Source organism: Pseudorca crassidens, chromosome 5 (assembly GCF_039906515.1).
Source record: "Pseudorca crassidens isolate mPseCra1 chromosome 5, mPseCra1.hap1, whole genome shotgun sequence".
Taxonomy (NCBI): Eukaryota; Metazoa; Chordata; class Mammalia; order Artiodactyla; family Delphinidae; genus Pseudorca; species Pseudorca crassidens.
The window spans coordinates 38,509,208-38,534,446 of NC_090300.1; the positions used below are offsets into that span (position 1 = coordinate 38,509,208).

At 38.1% G+C, this 25,239-nt stretch overlaps 1 protein-coding gene across 5 annotated transcripts in view; it reads right to left on the reverse strand.

The window, feature by feature from the left end:
- The window catches only part of DNAJC13 (DnaJ heat shock protein family (Hsp40) member C13), a 121,479-nt gene that overhangs the window by 14,841 nt on the left and 81,399 nt on the right, over nucleotides 1-25,239 (reverse strand). For all 5 annotated transcript variants that reach the window (XR_010943518.1, XM_067737807.1, XM_067737806.1 and 2 more), the window contains 9 exons: nucleotides 23,614-23,793; nucleotides 22,524-22,691; nucleotides 20,424-20,537; nucleotides 11,292-11,408; nucleotides 9,965-10,142; nucleotides 8,522-8,613; nucleotides 6,803-6,902; nucleotides 4,554-4,628; nucleotides 4,202-4,314 (listed from right to left, as the gene is read on the reverse strand). Coding sequence is in view for 4 of the 5 variants with exons in the window: in XM_067737807.1 (XP_067593908.1) it covers nucleotides 4,202-4,314; nucleotides 4,554-4,628; nucleotides 6,803-6,902; nucleotides 8,522-8,613; nucleotides 9,965-10,142; nucleotides 11,292-11,408; nucleotides 20,424-20,537; nucleotides 22,524-22,691; nucleotides 23,614-23,793 (1,137 nt within the window). In the remaining variant the exon portion in view is untranslated. The remainder of the gene's footprint in view (nucleotides 1-4,201; nucleotides 4,315-4,553; nucleotides 4,629-6,802; nucleotides 6,903-8,521; nucleotides 8,614-9,964; nucleotides 10,143-11,291; nucleotides 11,409-20,423; nucleotides 20,538-22,523; nucleotides 22,692-23,613; nucleotides 23,794-25,239) is intronic.

Consider the following 25,239-nt stretch of genomic DNA (forward strand, 5'->3'; position numbering starts at 1 on the left):
ATAGAAAACTTCCCTGGCCAAGTCTGTCTTGCTGTCGCTGTATTTTCAGCCCCTGTCACAAGCACATACTTGAATGAATATCTCATTCAGTGTATACTCTGAGTATACTCATTCAGATTCTTACTTGAATGAATGAGACTAATAGGAAGTCAGTACACAAAGGAAACATCAAAAGCTCTGTAAAATTGCAAGCAATATATTACAAATTTAGCCCTGAACTCCTAGCAGCCAATGAACTAAAGGAAACAGTGTCAGTTACATGATAGAGAGCATCCACAAAACAGGATGTGTGTCACTTTTCTGGGTCAAATGGATCTAAGACATAAATACAAGAGTTAAAACTATAAAACTCTTGGGAAAAAATACAGGCATAGATCTTTGTAAACTTGGATTAGATAATGGCTTCTTATATATGACATTAAAAGCACAAGCTACAACAACAACAAAGATAGTACGGACTTCAGCAAAATTAAAAAAAGACACCATCAGTAAAGTGGAAAGACATCCACAAAATGGGAGAAAATATTTGAAATCATATATCTGATAAGGGACTGGTATCCAAAATATATAAAGGACAATTACAACTCAATAGTAAAAAGACAACCCAATTTAAAAATGAGCAAAGGATGTGAACAGACATTTCTCTAAAAGAGAGGTACAAATGGCCACTTAAGCACATGAAAAGACATTTAACATCATTAGGTACCAGGAAAATGCAAACCAAAACCCTGAGATAACACTTCATACCCACTAGGATGACTATACTCAACAAAGATATATTGGGTGGGCCAAAAAGTGCCTTCGGTTTTTTAAGTAAAAATAAAAGACACATTTTTCATTTTCACCAAGAACTTTATCGAACAACATATTCACCCTTTTATTCAACTACCTTCTGCCATTTTTCAGGCAACTTCATAATTCCATCTTCCCAAAACTTATCTTTTTGAGCAAATAACTGTTCCAGGTACCTTTTTCAGTCTTCCAGGGAAATGAAATTTTTTCCATTAAGAGAACTTTGTAAAGACTGAAATAAATGGAAACCCTAAGGTGTAATGTCTGGTGCATATGGCAGATAAATCAGAACTTCCCAGCCAAGCTGTAACAGTTTTTGCCGGGTTGTCAAAGACACATGTGGTCTTACGTTATCCTGATGGAAGATTATGTGTTTTCTGTTGACTAATTCTGGACGCTTTTCATGGAGTACTGCTTTCAGTTGGTCTAACTGGGAGCAGTACTTGTTGGAATTAATTGTTTGGTTTTCTGGAAGGAGCTCATAATAGAGAACTCCCTTCCAATTCCACCATACACACAACATCACCTTCTTTGGATGAAGACCGGCCTTTGGTGTGGTTGCTGGTGGTTCATTTTGCTTGCCCCACAATCTCTTCCATTCCACACTGTTGTACAGTATCCACTTTTTGTTGCCCGTCACAACTTGTTTTAAAAACGAAACGTTTTCATTACGTTTCAATAGAGAATTGCATGAGAAAATATGGTAAAGAGGGCTTTTTTTTTTTCTTTCCTTGCGGTACACGGGCCTCTCACTGCTGTGGCCTCTCCCGCTGTGGAGCACGGGCTCCGGACGCGCAGGCCCAGCAGCCATGGCCCACTGGCCCAGCCGCTCCGCGGCATGTGGGATCTTCCCGGACCGGGGCACGAGCCCACGTCCCCTGCATTGGCAGGCAGACTCTCAACCACTGCGCCACCAGGGAAGCCCCAAGAAGGCTTTTCTTGCTTAACTTAATTTGGAATCCAAGCATCAAAGCAATTCACATAACCAAGCTGGTGTAAATGATTTTCAGTGCTTGATTTGGATATTTTGAGTATGTTGGCTATCTCCTGCGTGGTATAACATTGATTGTTCTCAATTATTGTTTCGATTTGATCGCTATCAACTTCAACTGGTCTACCTGACCGTGGAGCATCGTTCAGCGAGAAATCTCCAGCACAAAACTTCTGAAACCATTTTTGACACATTCCAGCAGTCACAGCACCTTCTCCATACACTGCAAAAATCTTTTTGTGCGTTTCAGTTGCATTTTTACCTTTCTTGAAATAATAAAGCATAATATGCCAAAAATGTTCAATATTAAAATGGCTACACAAAAATTAACCAATATTGATTAAGTCTTTTTTTAAATGCACGTTGATATGACAGCTGTCACATTCAATCTAACAAAATTGTTTTGAATGAAGTTAAAGACAGCTAAGTGCTACTAGAGCCATCTTACGGAAAAAACTGAATGAACCTTTTGGCCCACCCAGTATAGCAAGTGTCAGAGAAGAGGTGGAGAAATCAGAATCCTCACACATCACTGGTGGGAATGTAAAATGGTGCAGCCACTGTGGAAAACAGTCTGATAATTCCTTGAAAAGTTTAAAATAGTGTTACCATATGATCCAGAAATTCTACTCTCAGGGAAATAAAATACATATCCACACAAAAACTTGTATACATGTGTTCACAGTAGCCTCACTCAGAATAGCCAAAAAGCAATAATCCACATGTCCATTTTCAAATGATAAATGGAAAAACAAAATGTGGTATATGTATACAATGGAATATTATTTGGCAATAAAAAGGAAGGAAGTACTGACACATGCTACAACATGGAGGAATCTTGAAAACATTATGCTAAGTGACAGAAGCCAGACACAGAAGACACATATGATTCCATTTACGTGAAATGCTCAGAATAGGCAAATCTTTAGAGACAGAAAGTAGGTTAGTGGTTGCCAGGTGCTAAGGGGAAGGTGAATGGGAAGTGACTGCTAAAGGGAATGGGTTTTTTTCCTGGGTTGATGAAAATGTTTCTAAAATTGATTGTTGTTGCCCAAACCAATGAACTGTATACTTCATATGTGTGACTTGTATGGCATGTCAATTATATCTCAATAAAGTTGTTACCAAAAAGGAAAATAAGTTTACTGACCCCAGTTCTAGAATCTCTTGCTGCAAATCATTCAATTAAGGAGCTGACACTTGTATTTTTCCTATACAGAAAATTTAAGTGTAAATATATTCACCTTGGTAAAATCTGTCCCTCATGTATTTCAAAGGTCAAAAAATTACTGAAGCGCTCAAAAATCAATTCTAGTACATATTTATTTTAAATATCTAAAACATTATTTAAAACATGTAATATTAGACATTATAATTATGTGCTACCCAACTCTAGCTTTAAGAAAACTCAATATTAAATATCAATATTCATGGACTTCCCTGGCAGTCCAGTGGTTAAGATTCTGCCTTCCAATGCAGAGGGCACGGGTTAGATCCCTGGTCGGGGAACTAAGATCCCAAATGCCGCGCATGGTGTGGCCAAAAATTTTTTTAAAAAAATCAGTGTTCACGATTTTATGGACCCTTGCTATAGGTATCCAAATGCAATCGCCCTTATCCCATCAACCCTGTTGATGACAGATTATTAACCATATTCCCAAAGTAAAACTGTTCCAGGTCCTGTGACAGATTCTCAGGAGACCAGACAAGGAAAAAAAAACAACTGAATCTAATGTGTTTTACTGATGTAAAGTAAAACCTAACACTCTGGAAGTGGAGGCTCAGGAGCCTTCATTTCATATCTGGGCTAGCTTCAGTGAGCATTACTTCATGTGAAACTGATTTAATAACAGAAGAAGGGGACTTTGATTACACCTGTGTCTGAATGCAATTCTATTTAGAAGTGCTGTTCTAACAGGTTCCTGCTCTGCAAATTGGACCATGGTTCCAGAGATCATCTTGTTAGCTCCAGATTCTTAATGGGAGATCTCCCTGCAGAGAGGGGAAGCAAAGGTGCCGTTACACTCACGTGCTATATGGCTTTAACTAATACAGGTGTGGGGTGTATCTCCTTCACAAGCTACCTCCACAGGCCAATCCTCGAAGTGTGAAAGTCTAACCTAACGTATCATCCGTCATAACTTAAATACACTTTTGTTCTTTCTTCAAGGGAGATGAACAGTTTTATCACCATAATTCAAATACTCTCTTAAGACTTCTCAATTCTAGTGCAGGCTTCGCCGACTATAATTTTTCTCTAACTAGTAATATATAGGAATAATTTCAGGTATGTCGATCTTCCAACTTTCACATTAAGTTATTTCCTCACCATCTCAGACTTTGGTAACGCTCATGAAATCCGTTATCAAAGTTACAGAGCTTTAGTAATTTCTTTCTAAGAACCCATTTTGTGCTCACCTTTGGACCTATTAGTTTATCTGCTGTCATTTTAGCAAAAAGTTCAGCTGTCTGGGCTCGAACCTGTGGATGTGTTGAATTGCAGAACATGTCTAGTAAATAAATCAAAGCTCCTGTGAAGGAAAGAAAGAATTAGTGTTTATACTCTAAATAAAAAAAAATGACTTTTCTAATCATAGAATCATAGTAGAATTCATTTTCAACCTTGTTTCAACTCAATGCAGTTTGTTTTTTTTTTTAAACTGTAAGCCTTCCAAAGCATTCTTCTAGTTTATCAGACTATACAAAGCAGCTCAAAATAAGCCTCACCATTACTGAGCATGACTGGATGAGAAAGCACTCCATACATTACCTTTTGCCATTGCTTCTTTGATTATTTTTGTACTTGATGTCAAAGCATAAAGAGTTTCCAGAACAAGCTGACGACCTACAAAGTAAAAGACATTTCAAAGAATGTACCATCACATTAGCTTACATTTACTGGGCACCAGTGCCAGGCACTGAACTAGGTGTTCTACACAGGGTATTATACTTACATCTTCACAATGACCAGCAAGACAGGAATTGTGGCCTCCATGAGTGAGGAAGCTGAGACCCAGTTTGACCAACCCATGGATTCATAGCTAGTGAGAGATATAGCTCACTATACCACTGAGGTATATAGAAGTTTATAGAAGTCTGACTTCCAAAATCCACACTCATAACCACTATGCCATACTGTCTTGCTACCTCACTGTTCACTGTGCAAACAAAATCTTCTCACCTCCTGACACCCTGAGAACACTCTATTCAGGGATCTACAATTTTTATGTGGTGCTAGTATCTTAGAGAAATGAGTAGGAAGTAGCAGTTGCAAGACACTGTTCCAATCTAAGACACAATAGCATCCTTCTGCACATAGTCTGTGCGCTTCTCACCCTTGTCATTGAAGTAGACTCAGCTACTGGACTTTTCTAAAGTCAAAATGGCAACAACAGACAGGTGACCAAAGGAGTAAAGAGTTGGCAAAGAGGGTGAAGGCTGCCAAGTATTAGGCTGAGACTAAAACAACAAAGGATGGTAGCCAGACTGAGCTAAGTTAACAGGCAGGAGAAAAAACACTCAAAAGCAGATTTTTAAGAGAAGCAACAGTACTTCATTGAAAACCTACCACTGTTCTAACCATAGTTTCAAAGGAAAACAAGTCTTTGTAGGGGTTAGAGGAAGTTAACATTTTATGTTTTTAATGTCCCTTAGCAAACAGTTAAAGATAATTTAGTCTAAAATATAAATGATAGCAGAGTAGGCTGAGATATCTAGATGTCAGCTATTTTACCGGTAAGATTAAAATAATGACTGGACTATATAAATCCGATATGAATATAAAATAACTTTCAAGTTATGACTTCTGTAACATTCTTCACTTCATCAATCAGTTTAATTTTGCATTGTTTGAAGCCTCGTAAAGCTGTTAAAAACTAAAAAAAAAGAAAAACCAACTAAGGTTGTAGGGATGATAAAAATAATCTGTGAATGACTTTTAAAAGTTGTCATTTTAAAGAGCTATTTCAAACGTGGTTTATTAAAGAAAACAAAAATATTCAATGGAAACTGAACTCCACTCAACTCACTGACCCTAACACGTGCAAGGCACTGGGGCATAAAACGAATGCGACAGGTTGCTGCTCTCAAGGAGGTGAACAGGTGTGAAGTCAAGATTAACATGACTTCCAAGGGGCTAGCAAAGCCAACTGAGCAATGTCTGCTGACAGTTAAGTGGCAAAGTTGGACTTAGTATCGCCAATTGCCTTTGAAAAGCAATCTCAAGGTTGATCCTAGCACTTATGCTAGAAGACTGTACAGTTTGTAAGGAGTCTATATTATTTCAGGCTGTATTCAAGAAATCAGGTTGGTGTATTTTAAAAAACTGATACCATTTGGTGGTAACAGTCGCTATCAGCATCAAATCAGTAAAGGACAAATAATGCAGGATTGAACTTTAAGCTAACACAAGGTGATTTTTATCTTAAGCATTTTTTCCTATCATCCAAGATCAACTGTGTGTGTGTGTTTTTTTTTTAATAAACCATGGAATATTAGTCAATTCTCAATTACTCACGTGTAGCTTATACTCAACAAATTGAAAATCCTAGATTATTTTCCTTTTGCTTTTCGATCTCTCTTACCTCTTTCAACTTTTGATATGAGAAATGCAAAATAATTAACTTATGTAAAAACATAATTAGAAAGACACATCTAATATAAAGAAGACCACTTAGGGCTTCCCTGGTGGTGCAGTGGTTGAGACTCCGCCTGCTGATGCAGGGGACACAGGTTCATGCCCCAGTCCGGGAGGATCCCACATGCCGCAGAGTGGCTGGGCCCATGACCCATGGCCGCTGAGCCTGCGTATCCGGAGCCTGTGCTCCGCAACGGGAGAGGCCACAACGGTGAGAGGCCCACGTACCACAAAAAAAAAAAAAAAAAAAAGAATACCACTTAAAATATTCCAAAACAAAACACAGATAACACTGTGTCAGAGGTTTTGTATCATCTGTGTAACTGCTCCCCTCAATGGGTTGACTGTACTGTTGTTTCAAAAATTCCAGTGAATATACGTACTTGATGGCAAAGAATGTAGAAGAGCCAATAAATTGGACAAAACCATTGATTCAGCAATATTGTTGACACAGTCTTGGTTAGACGTCACTATATTCACAACCTGAAAATTAATAAATAGGATGTTAAGAGTTCTGGAAATAATTTTGGACCTAAACAAATTAAGTCAAATTAGTCAGACCTAAATAAACTTAAAGGCTTTACCAAAGTGAGAAAAATGTTTGGAGGACAATATATTTAATTTTTAGGCAAGGGTTTAATTTTAAAAGATTGGCCTGTTCTTTTGAGAATAAAAAATGTTAATGCTAATGCATATATTATATACATTAGCCTTCTATTAATTTAGAGGTAAGAATTAAATATAATCATCTAAACAAATATTTTAGCACCCATTCACAATCTTGAGGCTTATAAGAAGGCTTCAATTCTACACCAGTTCATGCTCTAGAACTATGGTGTACACTGTAGTGCTTTCCAATTGTAGATTTGGGGTGGCAAGTGATTAGGAAGATAATCATCTTTACTACTGGGACTTTTTCTTTTAGAGGGAGAAAGTAAATGTCTTCAGTGCCCAGCACAACAGATTAGGTCTATCTTTCCATTATACAGAAATATGCATGTTTTTCTTTCAAGGAGGATGACTTTTTAAGTCTAACTTATTATATACATTGATCTAAAGATCAATGTCACTTAACTTGAACTATGTGGTCAGCATCTCAAAGCAAAATATCCTAGATTTAATAATGCTTATTTAAAGAGTTACAAGGTACTTGAAGGAATTAAGTGGAGAAGCATGCTTTTCAATTTAAAGAACATGCTTGTTAAGGTTTTTGAACAATTTAACATTTATTATTTTATTAAACATCTTTTTTAAACCAAACTGCAATCTAAGAACACTTAATCATTCATAAAGTACTCATTAAACTGTTACCACAGTGTTGAATTTGGTGTTCTTCATAATAAATCGTGTGTTATAATAGGCAGGATCATCTGAAAAAAGACCCTGGGAGCTCACTCTGGGTTGCCTGGACAAGGAGCCCCCTGTGACCAGGGTCTTCCTGCTTCTCCCAGAGGAAAAGGCTCCACCCAAACAGCTTCCTGTGGGACCAATGATTTCATTCTCCTGAAGGAGGGGCCTCCAACCACTCTTGGACCGTCAAGGCCCACAGGTTCTGGGCAGCTGCCTTTCCTAGACAGCTCCTGTAAACAGCGTAACATACCAGGTGTCTGTCTGTCACCCTCACTGGAAAGATTGCTTTTGTACCAGACCATAAGAAGGGAGAGCAACTTAGGGGGAGGGAACACAAACCCACAGTGTGCAGCCAGCACAGTGCCCTGGTCTCAACATGTCTCTCTGTGGGGACACTGAGAGATCTGGGAAATCCTGCCTCCTTTTCTTGTTGATCTGTGGCTTCCAAGCTTCCCAAGTAAAGCCCATTCTTTAACTCACGCCACATGACACTGTACAAATGCATCCCAAGTTCTAATGCATGACAGACGATGACCACAGAGGGAAAGTACCTTGAACACTGTACAATACTTGCTCTTCAAAATGAGCATATTAATTCAAATTTTAAAAACATATTCACTTGGCTTAATAGGAAAAATGAAAAAAACCATATGCAAACTTCCATTCAACTTTAGATGATGATTAATCAAGGATCAAACCATGTATAGTAAGTTGTAGGAAAGACAACATGCTTTAGTACAAAATTCTTTTACCTCTAAAGCCAACTGCTGGACTTGACCAGCTCCATGGACTCGAAGAAGAGAAAATATTAACTTAAAGTGCCCAATGCATTCACTTTCAGAGCCTAGGAAGTAAAAATAAAATGTTTAATTTTTATTTCCAAGAGATGTTCTAAATTATCCACCTTTAGGAAACTGATATACATTTTGTTTACTGTCAATTATAAGTCTCTGGTAAACTTTTCTTAACATTTGTGACACAAGGTGAGTGAAGTATCACAAGGAGCAGTAAATCTTAAGAAGTTAAATGATATTAGACTATCTTAGGTTTGTTTTGTCGTCTTTTCCATCCCCACCCCTAGTTAACCCACAGGCTAAAAACAAGAAATTTATCAAACACACAATCCAAATACAACTCAAAAATTAAGTGTAAGGTGGTATTTTTACTCTTTACCTCAAGACTGTAGAGCTACAGTAATTAGAGTCAGCCTAATTACATTTGGGGAGAGTGTGACATCATCTGGCTTTTAATTAAGACTGAGTTAGAACCCTGCCACTTGAGAACTACATTATAAACAAGAAGGTGCCAAATCAATAGCCAGCTTTACTGCAATTCCTTTGTATCTAATATGTCAACTCCAAACAATAAGAAATGAAGTTTTCTTCAGATTTTATAATACTGCCTTTAAAAACATCCCCATGTATATATACCATGGGAATGACTTATTTTCTTAAATATTTAATTATTGTTGGTTATTTTATTTGAATAATGTATTACTGTAATAGATAGTGAAAAGAGCAAAGAAGTACATGAAAGATAATATTAAGTGTTAATAAAAAAGATTTGAGGTCTTCATGTAACTTAAACTGAATATATATTGTTTTAGGTTTTATATTCTATACTTGTTATCAAAGTTAGAATTGGAAGAAGCTTTCAGATTTTCACCCATCCATCTCCCTGAAGTCAGGCAAGAGTGATAATGTTCTTGGAAATGTCCTTCTTAAAGATGTTTTAAAAGTGACAATTCTCACTTTACTATTTCAGTTTTTATACACCAAAAACTTCAGGCAGTTTTTCAAAAACATGGCATTGTGTTAGGGACCAGAAGACACAAAAATGAGATCACCTAATAAATAAATCTAATTTAAGCCCTTATATTGATACTTAGTATGCCAATTTATGTCATCAATGTGATATTTTACACTAGCAAGCTACTCTGCCTTTTCAACTCATTGAAAGTCATATGCTCTTAAAGATACGAATTATTCTAAGCATGGTGACCTGACCTCTCTTTCCATTTTTACCTCTCTTTTTAGAGGTAAAAATATTATGGGGTCAATTCCTCTTAATGTTATACAAAGTATAACATTATAACCAAGTACAAGTTTTCCTGCATTTCCCTGGTAAAATTGAGAACTGGAATTTTTGGGCTCTTCCATTGTAGGATCTTATTCATCAAGGGTATAGTCACACACCTGGATTATATTTTATAACATTTCTCAGAGCCTCCAAAGCCATTTCCACTCTTGGCAAGCGGTCTCCATGTTGCTCTGACTCCACTTTTGCAGAATGAGTGATAGCCATGAATGTGTGGAGGTACTGGGCCTGGGAGCCTATATAATCCAAGAGACTTGCAGCAAATGCTTTTGGAACCTAAGTTGAGTGGAAAAATATTTAAAAACGAGTGTGCCCTTAGAAATAACCTATAACAAAGACTCCACAGCAGAGAAAACAACAACAAAATACTTCAAGCCATGAAAGTGATTAAATTATACATACACATGAATATACCTATGGATTAAGTGGGGAAAGGGGGAGAAAGGGGACAAAACCCAATTGCATTAGGAAGTGTTTAACATTTTTGTCCAAATCCATTAGAGATTTGATATACTCCCATCAGTATCTCAGTATAATAATTCTGAGATGCGTATGTCTTCCCTTTACCAAGGTATTGATAGTATGATATGTAACTTCTACAATTTGGTTATAGTTTTATATTTAAAAATTATATATATTTAGATTATAAATTCAAAAGACAGTTTTCAAAGACATTTCACAAATCACTGAACTCATTCTGCTTAGCAGCTATTTATAGATATTATTCTGTGATAAATAGTAAATGTTACAGTTTAGTAAATTCTTTTTTTTCCAAGAGCAAACTCTTTGCTTTAGAGAAATAGCCTCACTTCTTTCTTCCTTACAAACCAATCAACCAACAAATTCTCTTTGCCACCCCTCCAAAATAACTGCAACAAAAATTTCCTACATGATTTCCAAGCACTACGGAAGGAAAAGAAGATCATTTGCTTCCAGAAGTGATTTGGGATCATCACAAGAGATGACCTGGTGTGACCCCAGTCATCTTCTAAAACTTCTCTTTGCTTTCCACCTCTATTTTCTTATTTTCTTCTAAAAATGGGACAGAGACGGACTACTGTCTGGTGGTCTGATATTCAACATGATGGAATGAGTAAGTAAATGGCCTTACACTTCCATGAGAGAACAGTAAAGCTGAAGGCATATATACATGGTACAGTGGGGTAGCATTATGCATAAAATATCAGAAACAGCTGGGAAAGGAATAAATTCTTATTCATGAATCCACAAAATTAAATTCTTTAACATTCAAAATAAAGAGGATCATAATAAGTTATCAATGGTCACCCCATCACATACCCAAGTTAGTATAAAGCATTTGGCAAAAAACAGGTATTATTTCAATGTATTCAATGTGAATAAACTAGTAGCTTTCAATAACAAATGATCAAAGGTGTCAGACAAAATTTAAAATAGAGAGCTTACCTCGAGTGGGAAAGTAGGGACTTCATTATAGACCCTAACAAAAATCTCCCCTACAATAAGTTCTTTGGCATGATCACTGTAGACAAATTCTGATCCATAGGTTTTGTCACAGTCACCCTTTTTAAAAAAGAAAACAGATTGTTAGAGGTAAATTGGAATCATTAGTGTCTGGTTTATTAATCTATCCATATTCAGAGTTTAATAACTTAGCAGATAAATAACTTGAAAGATCCATTCATTTTACAGAGGGAAAAATGTGGTGGGATACACATCACAGCACTCAATGCAATTTTAATGTTTGTAATCAGTAATATAGACTCTGGAAAAGGCATAGAATTACGTTATTTCTTAATCCAAAGATCAATATTGTAACTCATTTTAATATTTCAAAAGATCACTGAGGTCAGCCAATGAAGTGTTCATAAGCAAGTATGACACGTGGCTCTTCTCTATCCGCTCAGCAAACATTTGGCCCAGTCAGATATAGGGTGATAGAGCTAAGAAATGAACACATTTGGACTGGTTTTAAAAAGTAATACATTAAGTGAAAAGTGCTGGAAAACAGGGTCTCTGAATAAAAAGGCAAGGTAATAGTAGAGGGGTTGACAAATCAAGAAGAATTTCCATTTAAGGACAAAGAAAAAGATAGGAAAGAGGAATGGGAAAAAAATAGCCCCAAGAAGATTTAGGTGGAAATCACTCAAAATTTAGGTTGGACTAAAATAATATGTAAAAGTGTATAGTAAGTTGTAAAGGGCTAATAAATGAAGAGAGAATGATGTTCTCTCCTGGTAAAAGAATAGATGAGGCCCCCACGGTGAGCCACAGCCACCCCCACCTCTGCAGCAGACCCTCCAACACTAGCAGGCTGTCAGACATGGCAAAGATGTGGAGGTCATCCCACTGCAGGTCTTTGAGGGTGACAAGATTAAGTCTGTGGTTTCCCTGGTGACTCAGGGAGACAACACTTTACAGGATCCCGACTTATGCTGCTCCATGCGAAGCTGCCTTAGAATCGCCTTCAAAGACCCCTCATCTCCATCTGTGGGCTCGAGGGTTATCATTCCATTTTGCGTGGATCTGTCTTTGTGAAGAGAAGATTGCAAGAAAGCACTACAGGAGCTGCACTGGTGACCCAGGACCTCCCCCTGCTTTGCTTGTGCCTCATGATTATTTGTATCCTTGAAATTATTAGAAAACCTTGAAACTAGATACATCAGAAATACATTTACATGTGGAACTGCTCCTATAGAACACCTACTGAACGCTGGCAGAAGACCTCAGACCTCCCAAAAGGCAAGACTCCCCACATACCTGGGTAGGGCAAAAGAAAAAATAAACAGAGACAAAAGAATAGGGATGGGACCTGCACCCGTGGGAGAGAGCTGTGAAGGAGGAAAGGTTTCCACACACTAGCAAGCCCCTTCGCGGGTGGGGAGTGCGGGTGGCGGGGGCTGGGGGAGCTTCAGAAACGCAGAGGAAAGCACAGCAAGAAGGGTGCGGAGGGCAAAGCGGAAAGATTCCCGCACAGAGGATCGGTGCCGACCAGCACTCACCAGCCCAAGAGGCTTGTCTGCTCACCCGCCGGGGAGGGCAGGGCTGCGAGCTGAGGCTCGGGCTTTGGTCGGAGCACAGGGAGAGGACTGGGGTTGGCGGCGTGAACACAGCCTGAAGGGGTTAGTGCACCACGACTAGCCAGGAAGGGAGTTCGGGAAAAAGTCTGGAGCTGCCGAAGAGGCAAGAGACTTTTCCTTCCCTCTTTGTTTCCTGGTGAGCGAGGAGAGGGGATTAAGAGAGCTGCTTAAAGGAGCTCCAGAGAAGGGCACGAGCCGTGGCTATCAGCGCGGACCCCAGAGCCGGGCATGAGACGCTAAGGCCGCTGCTGCCTCCACCAAGAAGCCTGTGTGCGAGCACAGGTCACTATCCACACCTCTCCTCCCGGGAGTCTGTGCAGCCTGCCACTGCCAGGGTCCCGTGATCCAGGGACAACTTCCCCGGGAGAACGCACGGCGAGCCTCAGGCTGGTGCAATATCCCACTGGCCTCTGCCGCCAAAGACTCACCCCGCATCCGTAACCCCCCCTCCCCCAGGCCGGAGTGAGCCAGAGCCCCCGAATCAGCTGCTCCTTTAACCTCATCCTGTCTGAGCGAACAACAGACGCCCTCTGACGACCTACACGCAGAGGCGGGGCCAAATCCAAAGCTGAACCCCAGGAGCTGTGCGAACAAAGAAGAGAAAGGGATATTTCCCCCAGCAGCCTCAGGAGCAGTGGATTAAATCTCCAAAATAAACCTGATGTACCCTGCATCGGTAGAATACCTGAATAGACAACGAATCATCCCAAATTGAGGAGGTGGACTTTGAGAGCAAGACATATTATTTTTTCCCCTTTTCCTCTTTTTGTGAGTGTGTATTTGTATGCTTCTGTGTGAGATTCGGTCTGTATAGCTTTGCTTTCACCATTTGTCCTAGGGATCTGTCCGCCCATTTTTTTTTTTAATTAAAAAAATTTTGTTTTCTTAATAATTATTTTTTATTTTAATAACTTTTGTTTTATCTTACTTTATTTTATCTTCTTCCTTTCATTCTTTCTTTCTTTTCTTTCTTTCTTTCTTTTTACTTACTTACTTACTTTTTCCCCCTTTTATTCTGAGCTGTGTGGATGAAAGGCTCTTGGTGCTGCAGCCAGGAGTCAGTTCTGTGCCTCGGACGTGGGAGAGCCACCTTCAGGACACTGGTCCACAAGAGACCTCCCAGCTCCTTGTAATATCAAACTGCGAAAATCACCCAGAGATCTCCATCTCAACAACAACACCCAGCTTCACTCAACGACCAGCAAGCTACAGTGCTGGACACACTATGCCAAACAACTAGCAAGACAGGAACACAAATGGACCCATTAGCAGAGAGGCTGCCTAAAACCATAATAAGGCCACGAACACCCCAAAACACACCACCAGGAGTGGACCTGCCCAACAGAAAGACAAGATCCAGCCTCATCCACCAGAACATGGAAACTAGTCCCCTCCACGAGGAAGCCTACACAGCACACTGAACCAACTTTAGCCACTGGGGACAGATACCAAAAACAACGGGAACTATGAACCTGCAGCCTGCAAAAGAGGAGACCGGAAACACAGTAAGATAAGCAAAATGAGAAGACAGAAGAACACACAGCAGATGAAGAAGCAAGATAAAAACCCACCAGACCTAACAAATGAAGAGGAAATAGGCAGTCTACCTGAAAAAGAATTCAGAATAAGGATAGCAAAGATGATCCAAAATCCTGGAAACAGAATAGAGAAAATGCAAGACATATTTAACAAGGAATTAGAAGAACTAAAGATGAAACAAGCAACGATGAACAACACAATAAATGAAATTAAAAATACTCTAGATGGGATCAATAGCAGAATAGCTGAGGCAGAAGAACGGATGAGTGACCTGGAAGATAAAATAGTGGAAATAACTACTGCAGAGCAGAATAAAGAAAAAAGAATGAAAAGAACTGAGGACAGTCTCAGAGACCTCTGGGACAACATTAAATGCACCAACATTCGAATTATAGGGGTTCCATAAGAAGAAGAGAAAAAGAAAGGGACTGAGAAAATATTTGACGAGATTATAGTTGAAAACTTCCCTAATATGGGAAAGGAAACAGTTAATCAAGTCCAGGAAGCACAGAAAGTCCCATACAGGATAAATCCAAGGAGAAACATGCCAAGACACAAATTAATCAAACTATCAAAAATTAAATACTAAGAAAACATATTAAAAGAAGCAAGGGAAAAACAACAAATAACACACAAGGGAATCCCCATAAGGTTAACAGCTGATCCTTCAGCGAAACTCTGCAAGCCAGAAGGGACTGGCAGGACATATTTAAAGTGAAGAAGGAGAAAAACCTACAACCAAGATTACTTTACCCAGCAAGGATCTCATTCAGATTTGATGGAGAAATTAAAACCTTTACAGACAAGCAAAAGCTGAGAGAGTTCAGCACCACCAAACCAGCTTTACAACAAATGCTAAAGGAACTTCTCGAGGCAAGAAACACAAGAGAAGGAGAAGACCTACAATAACAAACCCAAAACAATTAAGAAAATGATAATAGGAAAATACATATTGATAATTTCCTTAAATGTAAATGGATTAAATGCTCCCACCAAAAGACACAGACTGGCTGAATGGATACAAGAACAAGACCCATATATATGCTGTCTACAAGAGACCCACTTCAGACGTAGAGACACATACAGACTGAAAGTGAGGGGATGGAAAAAGATATTCCGTGCAAATGGAAATCAAAAGAAAGCTGGAGTAGCAATTCTCATATCAGACAAAACAGACTTTAAAATAAAGACTATTACAAGAGACAAAGAAGGACACTATATAATGATCAAGGGATCAATCCAAGAAGAAGATATAACAATATTTATGCACCCAACATAGGAACACCTCAATACATAAGGCAAATACTAACAGCCATAAAAGGGGAAATCGACAGTAACACATTCATAGTAGGGGACTTTAACACCCCACTTTCACCAATGGACAGATCATCCAAAATGAAAATAAATAAGGAAACACAAGCTTTAAATGATACATTAAACAAGATGGACTTAATTGATATTTATAGGACATTCCATCTAAAAACAACAGAATACACATTTTTCTCAAGTGCTCATGGAACATTCTTCAAGACAGATCATACCTCGGGTCGCAAATCAAGCCTTGGTAAATTTAAGAAAACTGAAATTGTATCAAGTATCTTTTCCAACCATAACGCTATGAGACTAGATATCAATTACAGGAAAAGATCTGTAAAAAATACAAACAAAAGGAGGCTAAACAATACACTACTTAATAACGAACTGATCAGTGAAGAAATCAAAGAGGAAATCAAAAAATACCTAGAAACAAATGACAATGGAGACACGATGACCCAAAACCTATGGGATGCAGCAAAAGCAGTTCTAAGGGGGAAGTTTATAGCAATACAATCCTACCTTAAGAAACAGGAAATATCTCGAATAAACAATCTAACCTTGCACCTAAAGCAATTGGAGAAAGAAGAACGAAAACACCCCAAAGTTAGCAGAAAGAAAGAAATCATAAAGATCAGATCAGAAATTAATGAAAAAGAAATGAAAGAAACGATAGCAAAGATCAATAAAACTCAAAGCTGGTTCTTTGAGAAGATAAACAAAATTGATAAACCATTAGCCAGACTCATCAACAAAAAAAGGGAGAAGACTCAAATCAATAGAATTAGAAATGAAAAAGGAGAAGTAACAACTGACACTGCAGAAATACAAAAGATCATGAGAGATTACTACAAGCAACTGTATGCCAATAAAATGGACAACCTGGAAGACATGGACAAATTCTTAGAAATGCTCAACCTGCCAAGACTGAAGCAGGAAGAAATAGAAAATATGAACAGACCAATCACAAGCACTGAAATTGAAACTGTGATTAAAAATCTTCCAACAAACAAAAGCCCAGGACCAGGTGGCTTCACAGGCGAATTCTATCAAACATTTAGAGAAGAGCTAACACCTATCCTTCTCAAACTCTTCCAAAATATAGCAGAGGGAGGAACACTCCCAAACTCATTCTACGAGGCCACCATCACCCTGATACGAAAACCAGACAAGGATGTCACAATGAAAGAAAACTACAGGCCAAATATAACTGATGAACATAGATGCAAAAATCCTCAACAAAATACTAGCAAACAGAATCCAACAGCACATTAAAAAGATCATACACCATGATCAAGTGGGGTTTATTCCAGGAATGCAAGGATTCTTCAATATACACAAATCAATCAACATGATACACCATATTAACAAAATGAAGGAGAAAAACCATATGATCTCAATAGATGCAGAGAAAGCTTTTGACAAAATTCAACACCCACTTATGATAAAAACCCTGAAGAAAGTAGGCATAGAGGGAACTTTCCTCAACATAATAAAGGCCATATATGACAAACCCACAGCCAACATCGTCCTCAATGGTGAAAAACTGAAACCATTTCCACTAAGATCAGGAACAAGACCAGGTTGCCCAATCTCACCATGCTTATTCAACATAGTTTTGGAAGTTTTAGCCAGAGCAATCAGAGAAGAAAAGGAAATAAAAGGAATCCAAATTGGAAAAGAAGAAGTAAAGCTGTCACTGTTTGCAGATGACATGATACTACACATAGAGAATCCTAAAGATGCTACCAGAGACCAACTAGAGCTAATCAATGAATTTGGTAAAGTAGCAGGATACAAAATCAATGCACAGAAATCTCTGGCATTCCTATACACTAATGATGAAAAATCTGAAAGTGAAATTAAGAAAACACTCCCATTTACCACTGCAACCAAAAGAATAAAATACCTAGGAATAAACCTACCTAAAGGAGACAAAAGAGCTGTATGCAGAAAACTATAAAACACTGATGAAAGAAGTTAAAGATGATACAAACAGTTGGAGAGATATACCATGTTCTTGGATTGGAAGAATCCAATTGTGAAAATGACTGTACTACCCAAAGTAATCTACAGATTCAATGCAATCCCTATCAAACTACCACTGGCATTTTTCACAGAACTAGAACAAACAATTTCACAATTTGTATGGAAACACAAAAGACCCCGAATAGCCAAAGCAATCTTGAGAACGAAAAATGCAGCTGGAGGAATCAGGCTCCCTGACTTCAGACTATACTACAAAGCTACAGTAATCAAGACAGTATGGTACTGGCATAAAAACGGAAAGACAGATCAATGGAACAGGATAGACAGCCCAGAGATAAACCCACGCACATATGGTCACCTTATCTTTGATAAAGGAGGCGGAATGTACAGTGGAGAAAGGACAGCCTCTTCAATAAGTGGTGCTGGGAAAACTGGACTTGTACATGTAGAAGTATGAGGTTAAAACACTCCTTAACACCATACACAAAAATAAGCTCAAAATGGATTAAAGACCTAAATGTAAGGCCAGATACTATAAAACTCTTAGAGGAAAACATAGGCAGAACACTCTATGACATAAATCACAGCAAGATCCTTTTTGACCCACCTCTAGAGAAATGGAAATAAAAACAAAAATAAACAAATGGGACCTAATGAAACTTAAAAGCTTTTGCACAGCAAAGGAAACGATAAACAAGAGCAAAAGACAACCCTCAGAATGGGAGAAAATATCTGCAAATGAAGCAACTGACAAAGGATTAATCTCCAAAATTAACAAGCAGCTCATGAGGCTCAATAACAAAAAAACAAACAAACAAATCCGAAAATGGGCAGAAGACCTAAACAGACATTTCTCCAAAGAAGATATACAGATTGCCAACAAACACATGAAAGAATGCTCAACATCATTAATCATTAGAGAAATGCAAATCAAAACTACAATGAGATATCATCTCACACCAGTCAGAATGGCCATTATCAAAAAATCTAGAAACAATAAATGCTGGAGAGTGTGTGGAGAAAAGGGAACACTCTAGCACTGCTGGTGGGAATGTGAATTGGTACAGCCACTATGGAGATCAGTATGGAGGTTCCTTAAAAAACTACAAATAGCTTCCCTGGTGGCGCAGTGGTTGAGAGTCCGCCTGCCGATGCAGGGGACACGGGTTCGTGCCCCGGTCCGGGAAGATCCTGCATGCCGTGGGGTGGCTAGGCCCGTGAGCCATGGCCACTGGGGCTGTGCGTCCAGAACCTGTGCTCCGCAGCAGGAGAGGCCACAGCAGTGAGAGGCCCGCGTACCGCAAAAAACCCCCAAAACTACAAATAGAACTACCATATGACCCAGCAATCCCACTACTGGGCATATACCCTGAGAAAACCATAATTTAAAAAGAGTCATGTACCAAAATGTTCATTGCAGCTCTATTTACAATAGCCAGGAGATGGAAGCAACCTAAGTGTCCATTATGGGATGAATGGATAAAGAAGATGTAGCACATATATACAATGGAATATTACTCAGCCATAAAAAGAAACAAAATTGAGTTATTTGTAGTGAGGTGGATGGACCTAGAGTCTGTCATACAGAGTGAAGTAAGTCAGAAAGAGAAAGACAAATACCGTATGCTAACACATATATATGGAATTTAAGAAAAAAAAAATGTCATGAAGAACCTAGGGGTAAGACAGGAATAAAGGCAGACCTACTAGAGAATGGACTTAAGGATATGGCGAGGGGGAAGGGTAAGCTGTGACAAAATGAGAGAGAGGCATGGACATATATACACTACCAAACATAAGGTAGATAGCTAGTGGGAAGCAGCCGCATAGCACAGGGAGATCAGCTTCGTGCTTTGTGACCGCCTGGAGGGGTGGGATAGGGAGGGTGGGAGACGCAAGAGGGAAGAGATATGGGAACATGTATATGTATAACTGATTCACTTTGTTATAAAGCAGAAACTAACACACCATTGTAAAGCAATTATACTCCAATAATGATGTTAAAAAAAAAAAAGAATAGATGATACATAGAAATCTGAGACTTGTTCTCCCTAGCTCTGTAATTCTCAAAACTTCTATCAATGAAGAGCTCTGAGTGACTATCATGAAATGAATTCAAAACTAAATTTTGAATAATTCAGGACACCCAGTGATGGTTACTCTTTAATGAAGTCCAAACCCCAAAGCACAACTTCTTCTAAACAATCAAGACTCAACCTCTAATGTATGTGTTATCCAGGCCTTCTCCTTATCTCCCATTCTACTTACTGTCTTTTGTTTTTCTCATGGCTTAATAGTTTCTCCTCTAGAAGGTGGCAGGATAGGAGAAATTATTCAATTTTGATACCAGAAAGCAATTTTAATTTACTGGGGAAAAGAGGCTAAAGAGAACAATTAAAATAGAGCTTCTGGGCACAAAAACTGGTTAAAATAGAAGACAGCTATATGTAAATGGTAACTAAAAACACAACAAAAAATCCTAATGTATATTAAATATAATAAGAATGCTATTATTAAATGGGCCAAATATTAGGTAGCAAAACCTATAGGCTTGATCAACACCCAATAGAGAAATAATGGGTTTCTGTTTCGTCAATACTAAGTTATATTTCCAGAGATTCCATTAGAGTAAGTAATTTATAAAACAATAACATACTTTTTTAATCATGTTTTCTTGTTGGGATTCAAGAAATTCAAGTAGCTCTGCTCTTGTAGAATTGTTCCATATCAAATAGGGGTTCTCTGTGTTACTGTTAAGCATCTTCAAAATCTAGGAGAAAGAACATTACTGTTTTATAATATTTAGGAAATATATTGAAATTACCATTCATTAATATTGTCTATGACAGGCCAAGCACCGTAATAGGTGCCTTAAGTATAACAGATCTCAGTAATTCTACCAAGTATGTTAATATTTTCCATTTTGCAGCTGAGAAAAATCAAGACTGAGAAAGATCAAATTATTTGCCCCAGGTCTCACAACCCTTAAGTGGTGAAACTGGGATTCAAATTTGAGTCTGTTTTGACTTCACATTCTTAACATTTGCTCTGCTTTGTGAAAATTACATATGATATCCTGTGTTAAAGCATTTTATAAACTCAGTAAATGTAAAAGCTTAAAAAGAATCATACCATACTGCCTTTACATACATATATTTGAAAACAAAATCTAAGTCTTTATGAAGCATACTCCTAGGAAGGGAAGTAAAATTTACGGGCAGAGACTCAGTTCCGGTTTTCTTGGCCAAACCTTGTAGTTCTGCAGACATAGCTTATGCCTGCTTAGCCATCCAGGGTGCTTTCCCTTTGTTTAGCTCTCCTCAATTTTAAGTGTACACATAGACATTTAACTCTCCTTTAAATGTTTTTTGTTGTTGTTTTTTGGCTGTGCCTTGTGGCTTGTGGGATATCAGTTCCCTGACTAGGGGCTGAACCCGGGCCCTCGGCAGTGAAAGAGCAGAGTCCTAACCATTGGGATACCAGGAATTCTCTAAATGTTTTAATAAGAACTTTTTACACTTTACATTTACAGAGCTCTGTGCTAGGAGGAAAGCAGTGGGTTATTACCTCCATCTTACAAAAAGACATCCAACCCTTGTTTTCAAAACATGAACTACCAGTTAAGTAAAATAACTGAAAAAATTTATCATGAAGAAAATTTTAAAACTCTGAGAAGTGGCAGTTTAAAATAAGTATTTTATTAAATCCAGATGGAGTCCAGGCCAAAATTTTGAAGTGTTACTTTTTTTTTTTCTTTCCTGTAGTAGTTAATCAACAACTTGTTAGTATTTCTGGAAAGAATGTTTTCAGTCAGCAAAATACTTCACACTGGTGAACACAAAGTCCGGAAAAAGAACCAAGATCAAGATTGGCATCTAAAGCACTTCTCTCTTACTCAGGGGATCTGAAAGGCAGTGTCTTGCACCAGAAAACAGACTCAATCAGATTAGATTAAAAAAACAAATAAGCTGTTTATAAATTCTAAAAATATTTTACATTTGGAACACTGAGGCCTTTTTTCTTCTAAAACTATTAGATGATTATCAGAGAAAATGAAATAAAATAGCCTACAATTCAGGGATAACTACAGTTAACATATTGATACAGATCCATCCATTCAATTTTTTAATACCAAAAATGGGATTTAATCTTTTCACTTAAAATACTTTAAACATCTTCTAATGTCTTCCCATATACCTTTACAATTTGAGGATTCAAGATATTCTATTTAATGGATTTCTATAGGTCAATTCTCTAATGCTTAGATTGTTTCTCAATGATTCTCACAGAAGAGGTTGGGCGATCTGCCACGATCATACTTATTTTTGTCATGAATGCATATGTGTGTATATACTGACTTTTAGGATTTCCATGCTGAGTGTAAGCAAGTTATAGCTTATAACAAACAGCTAAAAATAGAATCTGGGTCTCCTGACTCCCAGTCCTCTGTCCATTCCAAGTTCACTCTCTTGTCCTGTTCCTTTCTGATTCAATATTATCAAGAATTATGGGGAGCTCTACAGCTGAGAAACATGAAGTTAATCTACCCTTACAGAGAGACTGGACTTGTAGAGCTGATATGATAACATCAGCATCAAGCCACAACAACAAACCAAATTTCTTAGTTGAGAGAACAAGCATGTGAACATTTTCAATTTTTAGGTTTCCGAGAGCAATCAACATTGTTATATTCCTCTACTATCTAAAGAATCTTGCAGTATTTATCAAAAACCCAGGCTACTTCTGAAGCACATACCTCAGTAGCACTAACTACAGCAAGTTTTCTAGCAACATAGGGGGTCAGCATGCCAGCTACACTTTTCCTTATGGTTGGATTTTCTGGTGTTGCTTGTTCTTCAGGCAGATACCCTCCAAGGCGACTCAGAGCACGGACACTCAGTTTGGCAAGACTGTTGGCTACTTCCTGTTATAAAAAAATTAAGACATTAAGACATTAAAATAGATCTGTTATCTTACACAGGCAACAGTACCTTTATGGAATCAAAACAGTATGGAACATATTAAGGAACAGAAAGCAAAAAAAAAAGAAACAAAAAAGTCCCCAACACTGACATCAGAGCTTATTCTTTTATTTATATGAAAGACCATCAGAATCTATGTACTCATTTATACCTAATACGGTATGTTGTAGATAACTGGAACAAGCACATTGGGGGATAGGGTGGGGAATAGGGATGGGTAGGTAGATCTGATCGCTACAGGCACATATCACAATGAGTAATGAATGACAGTGAACAGGAAAGGACAGAAAAAAATATCTGTAAAAATCACCTAAGTTCTCAAGTGTTTAGGGGAGCTAGCCCCAACAGCACTGTTAGGATCTCCCTGATATACACAACCATAATTTTGCAAAAATAAAGGTGACTCTGAGTACTCAAGAAAAGATTAAGTTATGTGCAGAATATGCTATTGCAAATTCCCTTGCCTTGAATCCTTCCGGGATAAGTGGTTAAGATAAAAAGTTTTGGGGCTTAGGGCTTCCCTGGTGGCGCAGTGGTTGAGAGTCCGCCTGCCGATGCAGGGGACATGGGTTCGTGCTCTGGTCCGGGAAGATCCCACATGCCGCGAAGCGGCTGGGCCCGTGAGCCATGGCCGCTGAGCCTGCGCGTCCGGAGCCTGTGCTCCGCAACAGGAGAGGCCAGAACAGTGAGAGGGCCCGCGTACCATAACAACAACAACAACAAAAAAGTTTGGGGGCTTAAAGAGCAATAAACTTAATAATCTTGAAAAACAGTTTATGCCTTTGAGGCTTTGAGCTAGGGCTTTGCTTTGCATTAACCTACGGTATGGGTTCAAATTCAATGTTTAAGTAGTGTTAAGGTTACCTGCTGGTTTGTTTCTTCACTTTTCTGAATACCACTCTCTTCTAGTGTGTAGTCATAATTAAACAGATAACCAAGCAGATGCCACAAAATTCCAGCTTGCAATAGGTGTGTCTGTAGCCAGAAATCCACAGCAAAAGAGCTGACACATTCTACCCCAAGAGCTGCCACTCGTGGAATACTCTGAGAGTAAGAATAATGGAATTAATTACAGGATTAAAAAAAAAGCTCCCAAGAGAAACAGGCTGCCAATGTATGTCAAGCTAGCTAACTTATTGTGTGTTTACCTCCTCTTATATTTTCAATACCAGTTTATATCTGAATCCTATATCTTTTAAAGCCTAAAATTAAAAGTAACCCTGTGAAAAGACACAGAATTCCTATTTTTAGAAAATTAATTAATTTTTAAATTGAAGTATAGTTGATTAACAATATTGTGTTAGTTTCAGGTGTAGAGCATAGAGATTTGATTTTTTGCAGATTATATTCCATTATAGGTTATTACAAAATACTGCGTATAAATCCTTATGCTATACAGTAGATCCTTATTATCTGTTTTATGTATAGTAGTTTTATTTGTTAATCCCATACTCCTAATTTGTCCCTTCTCACCTCTCTCTCCCTTTTCTCTTTGGTAACCACAAGTTTATTTTCTATGTCTGAGTCTGTTTCTGTTTTGTATATACATTCATTTGTATTATGTTTTAGATTCCAAATATAAGTGATATACAGTGTTTGTCTTTCTCTGACTTATTATATTAAGCTAATATTCTCAAGGTCCATTCATGTTGCTGCAAATGGCAGCATTCTTTTTTATGGCTGAATAACATTCTGTTGCGTGTGTGTGTGTGTATACACATCTTAAGCCAATTGTCTGTTGATGGGCACCTGGGCTGTTTCCATATCTTGGCTATTGTAAATAGTGCTATGAACGTTGGGTACATGTATCTTTTCAAATTAGTGTTTTCATTTTTCCAGATATGTACCCGGGAGTGGAACTGCTGGATAATATGGTAGCTCTATTTTCAGTTTTTTTAAGGAACCTCCATGCTGTTTTCCATAGTGGCTGTACTGTACCAATTTACATTCCCGTGAACAGTGTATGAGGGTTCTCTTTTTTCCACATCCTCTCCAGCATTTATTATTTGTAGACTTTTTGGTGATAGCCAGTCTCACTAATGTGAGGTGATAGCTCATTGTGGTTTTGATCTGTATCAGAATTACTATCTTTGAGGCTAGTTAGTGTCAAAGACTTGGGAATACACTTTTCTTTGTTTCACTTCTTGTATTTTTAATTTTTAAAAATACTGATAAGGCATTAATAGCAACGCATGTGCTAGTGATCTTAAGTGTATCAATGATATCTTTAGTGCAGGTGTACAGATTTACTTCTTTATACCAGACTTTGCATTCTTATTAAACACTTCTAAGGACATCAAGTAAATATAGTTGAGGACATTATTTTCATCAGATTCCTTATTTCTAGATACCTTAGCCTGGGATCAGCACCCTAATCCTGTTCTATTCCAACACAACTGTCACTCTGCCCAGTTACCTGAGAAATCACTCTCCTTCCCAGCCACCTATCACATCACCCACAGACAACTTCCCCTGGCAGTACCAGACTGG